The sequence below is a fragment of the Haemaphysalis longicornis genome, unplaced genomic scaffold (genome assembly GCF_048455015.1).
Source record: "Haemaphysalis longicornis isolate Haplotype H1 unplaced genomic scaffold, Haemaphysalis longicornis Haplotype H1 scaffold_7, whole genome shotgun sequence".
Classification (NCBI taxonomy): Eukaryota; Metazoa; Arthropoda; class Arachnida; order Ixodida; family Ixodidae; genus Haemaphysalis; species Haemaphysalis longicornis.
This window is the reverse complement of record NW_027526422.1, coordinates 59287045-59294523: the sequence shown is the minus strand read 5'-3', so window position 1 is coordinate 59294523 and position 7479 is coordinate 59287045. Positions and strand designations below refer to the sequence as shown.

General features: G+C 49.2%; 1 protein-coding gene and 1 pseudogene across 1 annotated transcript in view; both read left to right on the top strand.

The window, feature by feature from the left end:
• Positions 1-1011: 1011 nt before the first annotated feature.
• Positions 1012-5991, top strand: LOC144146304 (uncharacterized; annotated as a pseudogene).
• Positions 5992-6563: 572 nt separating this feature from the next.
• Positions 6564-7479, top strand: part of LOC144146303 (uncharacterized) — a 40236-nt gene continuing 39320 nt past the window's right edge. Inside the window, exon 1 of the mRNA XM_077678265.1 lies at positions 6564-6589. Coding sequence (XP_077534391.1) covers positions 6564-6589 — 26 coding nt within the window. The remainder of the gene's footprint in view (positions 6590-7479) is intronic.

The window sequence follows — 7479 nt, the reverse complement described above, 5'->3', positions numbered from 1 at the left end:
CTGACGGGGCTGGGGAGACGCGCATGAGCAGTAGAGTGCGGACGGCGGACAACGACAACGGCAACGAGGGAGGGAGGGACACAGCCCCGAGCATGAGATGCTTCGCATCAAAAAATTGAGACAATAGGGAAACCTGTAACACCCTGCGTTTCTACAAAAATGCAGATTTAGCGGAAGTAGCACCTGCAATAGTTTTAATAGCGTAATTGTAAATGATTGGTCAAACACAATTTTGAAAAACGAAAAAATTAGAAAAATAGAAATAATAGCGATAATGGCGAACCGTGTAGCCCCCTGCATTTTTACAAAAATGGAGATTTGGCGGAAGTTCCACCTGTAATCGTTCTAAAAGCGTAAGTGGAAATAATTGGTCAGAGAGATTTTTGAAAACCAAAAAATAGAAAAACAGCGAAAATAGAGAACCGTGTAACGCCCTTTTTATTTACACAGAAATGCAGATTTCCGGGCAGCAACACTTTTAGTCGTTATAAAAGCGTAAATGGAGATAATTGGTTGGACAGAATTTTGAAACACAAAAAAATTGCTTTAAACAACTCCCACTCAAGACTAACGGAATAAGAGTACTACGCAAAAGTACGTATTAGTAGACAATTGTCTGAATTTCTGCAGATTATTCTCATCCTACCAGGGGGTCAAGTCAAACGTGCCAAGTCAAACCAACACCCGGATTTCAAACACTTCAATACTTTTACAGAAAACCCTCATCCGCAATGCGATCACAGTCCCGCTTGGCCTATCCCCCAGAGTGGCTACGCGCCAATGTTTTCTTGGCTCGAACCACCAACCTCCGAACCAACCTCCGAACAAGCGATCAATCACACCGGACCACACACCAGCCAGCGCCCTGTGCACTAAAGGTATGGTTTAAAAGAAAAGTAAGCAATAACAGTCAGGTTGTAACCTGACCCTTCTGTCTGCGACAATGACGTTAAGGAAAAACAACATACGCATTTTTGATGAGCTAAACAACTCCTTCTTGTTGGGGCTTGGATGGCGTCGCTCACGCGGGCGGGCAAAGTTCGGTTTCAAGAGTCAGCCAGCATCCCAGAGGCCGCATCCGGTAAAACGTAAACACGCCACGCGCTTGAGAGCCGGGGGCCGTATATGCAGTTTCGTTCTGTAGGCATTTATAGTGCGCAACACCTTCTCTGCTCTTTAAGCATTTACGTCGTACTGTCAGTGCCGTCGCTGCCACTTCGTCTCAACACCTTGTTACGTCGCTTCGCCAAACTGAGCAGACGGTTCAGCTCTCAGAGGCCACGCCGGCGGTGGATAAACATCTACTGCATATTTTGGAGGCTCGGCGTAGCCTTGTCCGCCGTTGGCGCCGACAGAAGCATAACCGTAAGCTCAAACTCCGCATAGCAGCCCTCACTCAGGAAGCGGCCGAGTACGCGGCCCAGCTCGCTGACTCAAATTGGGTAGAACGCTGCAACAATGCCGCCAAGCATATGTCCAACCGCAGCACGTGGCGTTTCCTCAGGATTCCCATCGACCCTAGCCAAACACGCACAGAAACGCAAAAACATCTTCAACGCGCGCTGCACGCTTACGCGGGTGACGCAGATAAATTGGCACAGGCTCTTAGGGATAAATATATCTGTGGCCCGCAGGACTCCATCGAACCGGCGTTCTCATATGCAGGCTCGGAGAACGCAGACTTGGATCGTTGCTTCGAACTCCACGATCTGAAGGAGGCCCTGTCGAAAATGAAGCGAGGAACGGCGCCGGGTCGGGATCAAGTGACTGTTAAGCTGCTAGCCAACCTCCCAGACCCAGCATACCTTCACCTCCTCGACTACTTCAATCAAATTTGGGAGGGGCGTGAACCGCTACCAATTGATTGGAAAACGGCTCTGGTAACTTTTACTCCCAAACCGGGCAAGTCTATCAACATCGAAAATCTACGCCCCATTTCGTTAACCTCGTGTGTGGGAAAGCTTATGGAAACAGTGGTTAGGCATAGGCTTTCCGATTACCTCGAGGTCCAGCACACTTTTGCCGACACTATGCACGGCTTTCGTCCACATCGCTCCAGGACATACTCCTACAACTCCATCGTGACGTCATTGAGCCGATCGAGCATCCAAGTAACGATAAGATAGCCCTCGCCTTAGATCTTAAGGGGGCTTTTGATAACGTTACCCACGAAATCATTCTTACCCATCTTTCCCAAACGAACAGTGGGTATAATGTTTTCAGGTACATCCATACTGTGATTTTATCGGCTATAACGACAGTCCACTTACCACTTTTCTTTCCTCCAGGAACGGCCATCCCTTCCTAATAAAGGAGAAGCTGAGAGTCCACAACGTATGGCCCAAGGACGTTATGTGCTTCTACCGAGGCATTTCTCTGAATAGGAATTCACAGATGCCAGACAGCACATACGTGGAAGGGCCAAAAGAAAACCTTTTATTCGACAAGCCGCTCACAGAAGAGTTCGTCTTCGTCGAGTGCAGCAAAACACAGTCTCCAGACTCACCCTTTCACACCCAGTTTCTTCTCAACCCGTTGGTCAAAAAGCACGTCGAGAAAAAAGGTCGCGGCCAGCGTAGCCACAAGCCTCACAACCTCAGCGTCCTGGTGCTTGGACTAGACTCCGTATCTCATCTTCACTTGTACCGACACCTGCCGGAGACTTCGCGCTTCTTGCGTGAACGGCTAGGCGCCTTTGAACTTCGCGGCTACAACAAGGTAGGTCTTAACTCCTTACCAAACCAGCTTCCCCTTATCGCGGGCCTGAAAAAATCTGAAGGCGACGGCGTAGCTGGACCCAGCCGCTACCTCGACAGTCTAACTGCCTGATTCATTTGGAAGAGATACGGCAAGCGCGGGTACAGGACTATGTTTCTCGAGGATAGTCCTGACATAGCTATCTTCAACAAGGATCACCGAGGATTCCGCCGTCCCCCAGCCGACTACTATCCGCGTCCGATTATAATGGCCATGGCTGACAGAAGCGAGACGAACTCGGTAGGCGTCTCGTGCTTGGGAAACACCATGCCCTTCGTGGTGCTGCTCGATTACCTGGCTCACTTTACGCGGACAATAGAAGATCGGCCTTTCTTCGCCTACGCCTGGTTTACCGACATCACCCACGATGTGTTCAACAATGCCGGGTACGCTGATGCCCCTTTTCACCGGCTCCTGCTGTCGCAGCTTGATACCGGTGTGCTCCACCGAACAGTCCTCGTGTTCCTCAGTGATCACGGCTTTCGGATGAGTGGTGTGAGGAAGACATTTATGGGAAAGCTAGAGGACCGTCAACCATTCGCCTTCATCGCATTTCCGCCGTAGTTCCTGAGAGCGCACCCGGAAGCAGCAAGTAGCCTTCGGGTAAACCAGTGGCGTCTCACAACTCACTTCGACGTTCACGCCACGCTCGTCGAGCTGCTCGACTACCCCCGCCGGGAATCGCTTAATACCACGCACGGACTGAGCCTACTGCATCAGGTTCCCGAAACCAGGACGTGCGCCGATGCATCGATTGGGAAGTCATTCTGCACGTGCAAAGCCATACCAAACGCCGTGAAGCAAACTTTGGCAGCATCCCTGGCCAATTACCTCTTGTCCACCATAAACACCTTAGTTCAACAGGCGACACGCCATTGTTCGCAGTACAGGCTTCTTGAAATTATTGACGTCATGTCCCTCCAGCCAACAGCCGCTGAGCGAGCAAGGAACGTGAGCCACTATTCGGTCACCGTCAAGGTTTCACCCGGCGAAGTCGTGTTCGAAGGTACGGCAAGTGTTCACGGGAATGAGATGTCACGGGAAAGTGGGCGTGTTCACGGGAAAGTGGGTGATGTCAGCCGCTGCGATGAATATAGTCGCCTATCCTTCTGCGTGCACACACGGTGGCTGCGACGAGCTTGTCATTGTCGTAGGACGGTCTGGGATGTTGCCTGACTTTTTCGTGATCCGTGTGTTCGTCGTTAAGCATACGAAACGATGAACACTTCAGCGAGTGGGCATGAGAGCCTGTTTCTGTTGCAAATGACTTGTTTGCGTGAATAGAGAACTAGAATGAACAATGGAACAAGTCGCTACGGAATTTACACAACGCTAGGGAAAATAACCGCTAATCCTATTGCTCACTTAAATTACAACTTTCCATGGATGCCTGCACCCTGAACGCTCCTCCGTACACAATTTTAGCCACTCATGGATCGTACTATTCCTGTCCGACCACGGCGGGTTTTAGTTTTCTTCTTTTTGGCCTCCGATTTCTTTACGTCGTTCTTTTGCTACATACTATTTGCTACAAACTATTCAGTAGCAAATGACACACCGGGCAAGCCGTGAAGACAAAATGGAAGTCTGGTTCATGATGATGATGACTGTGTTTTTATGGCGAAAGGCCGACTAAGGGCAAAGAGCGCCAAGGAAAAGTTGTTTTTTGAGGAGGTGATAGTAGGTGTAAAAGATTTAACTAAAAATATACGTGAGATTACATAAAAGGCAATGAAGATGACTGGTGTAAAGGGCCATGGTTTCAACGTGCATGCTACTGTTTTGTCCCTATAATAATGATACTAAGTATATCGCAGACTACGAACAAGTAATATAGATATTGCATTTCTATGACGCCACAGAACCTCGTTTGTGCAATTTGCGGGCGCTGAACTAACCCATCACCAAGACAAATGGTTGGACTACTGTAGTTCAGCTTCACGTTCTGTTTGGTCGCCACACTTGAATGCTAGCGTGAAGTTAACACACGGAAATTTATGTTTTAGTGCTGGCCGGGGACCCCTGCCCATTACACGTCACTGAAATGCAAATTTAGAAAGTTTTTAAACACTTCTTCTGTTTTTTGGGGTAGAAAACATCTTTCGCTGCTGTGATGGAGTTGAGTAAGGTACCAAAGGGTAGTTGTTTCAAATTAAACAAAGTGCATTTTTCCTTTATGGTCCCTTTAAAGGTACTCAATAAATGCTCTCGACTCGATGGAAAGACTCGATGTCGATGGGGCAGTCGAAAGTGCACACCGTCACTCACATGTAGAGAGGGCCAGGACACAACGGCTGTCCCCAGAACCAGATACGCCACAGCGGAGAAATGGCCAGCCAAGATAACTTTCACTAATTTACATCAGTGAAATGTAGGGAGAGGCGTCGCATGTTTTCATTAACGCCTCGGTCGCAGCGTCTTCATCTGCAGTGGCAGTTGCTATGCGTAGCAAGGAGTCGATACAGCGTGTCAATATTTCTCAAAGGACCCGCCGCGGTGGCTCAATGGCTAAGGCGTTGCGCTGCTGAGCACGAGGTCGCGGGTTCGATTCCCGGCCGCGGCGGCCGCTTTTCTGATGGAGGCGAAAAGCAAAAACGCCCGTGTGTACGAGATTTCGGCGCACGTTAAAGATCCCCAGGTGGTCAAAATTAATCCGGAGCCCTCCACTACGGCGCGCCTCATCGCCTGCGTTGCGTCGGCGCGTTAAACCCCACAATCAATCACTCAATATTTCTCAAAGAACGTCGTCTACCACAGCAGAACTGGTAGATTTACGCAAAGCTCTGCGGATAATTTCTTGTGAAGGGTTGCAGCAGTGAAATATCTTTTGTAACTGCAAACAGCGCTGCAGCTACTAAGGTACCCCATGAAGCGAGGCCATATGACCAGCTGACCACTGATGTGGCTATCCTATTCAAAGAGTTTTGTGCAAAATGGCCACACGGTGGTGCTTGAGTGTGCACCAAGTCTCTGTGGCATCGCTGTGAAAGAATTGGCAGACACAAAAGCACAGCAGGCACATCACAATGGAACTCTTCTGGCTAGACCTATTACAAGACAAGACACAAATGCGATACTCTACGGAGCCACGTAAGAGAGAGAGAGAGAGAGAGAGAGTGAGAGAGAGAGAACAACTTTATTTAGCCGCACAAAATTGCGGCGACTACGTGCCGAATGGGGTGGTTCCTTCTTCACGGCACCCAAATGCTTCCGCAGCTGCCTGGCCCCTGGTGATCAGGACGAGCTGGTCTTCCAAGGCGGGGCTGGTTAGCAAGGTCTTCCATCGCTCGTCAAGGGGTGTGGGACGGGTGGTGGGGGGTTGGGTAAGGGGTGGGGGGATTGTCTTGGTGAAATCGCATTCTCCGATGACATGCCGGACCGTGCCCAATTGCCCACAGAAGCTACACTCTTTCTCGTATATCTCGGGGTACATTCTGCTTTGGAGATAGGGGTGCGGAAGAAAGGATCCTGCTTGTATTTGCCTATAGATCGTTTGGTGCGCTCTGCTGAGTGATTTATGCGGGTCAGGGTACCGCCTTCTGCCTTCCCTGTAGTGGCTGGTGATGTCCTTGTAAGTCGTTATGGCGTGCGGCTCGTGCTCGTCTGCCCGGTGTTCAAGTTCTCGGGCAAGCTGGTGGGCGAGTTCGTTGCCTTCCAGCCCTGAGTGAGCCGGTGTCCATATCAGTTCGACTTTCTGCTCGGGTATGCGTAAACAAGCCGTAGCCTTGCGTTGCGTTCGTGTGACCTGCAGAATCGACACGAACGACTTCACAGCCTTGATCCCGAGCAAAACTTCTGGCTCGCCCATGCTCTTCGACATTGAAGAAGTCAAGTTACCTTGTTACACAGGCGGTGACTTGGAAAACATTGACATGAAAGTATCGCCATACAATCGGACGCAAGGACAGCCCGTACGGCCTTTTGTGCAGCTGTCCAGAAACTATTGCACATTTCCATACCGCTTGCCCAAGGTATACAGTGAGAGAAATCACCGTGAGGCAGCATTGCTGCGCTTGGACACTCGCCTTCTGTTGGAGCAAAAGATTTTGGGCACGTGGGCTAACACCAGGAAGCAAAGCCTAGCCATTAAAGGGTCCCTGAGAGGGGGTTTTCTGGGGGTCGATGGTATCGGTGCACAAGAGCTATTTATTGAACTAATCTTAGACGTCTAAGTCCAACGTTGATTTAAGCATTTTTTTACTAGAGTAAAAACAGCAGAAAGCTAGAGAAAACACCTTTCGTGTCTATTTCCGTTTATGCTGTGCCAGATATTTGTGTTATAACAAAGTGCAAAGCGATTACGACATAAAATGAGTAAGATTAATTGTTCCGACATAAAATGAGTAAGAATAATTGTAATAATTCCGTAGTTAGCTACATTACGTCGCCCGACACGATTTCAAAACCGTAAAATAGCTTTTCTAGTTCGTAAACGCATATGAACCATTGGAAGCGTGGGAGGCTGGAGTAGGGGCCGAGAAGCTGCTCGCTCTTCTGAAAAAAAATTGTCATTTGTCGTGCTCCTGTTCATCATTTAGCAAGAACATAATAAACAACTTCAACTAAGATTACTTGTATGAAGCGCCGAGGGCAGTGCATTTCTTGTACCGTAAAGTTCCGAAAGAACGCCCACCCAAGATACAGTGATATATCCAGTGAAAAATACGAGATTGGCGAACATTCGGGTCAGGCGCGAAAAACTACAAAAGGTGGCCGCCCCAC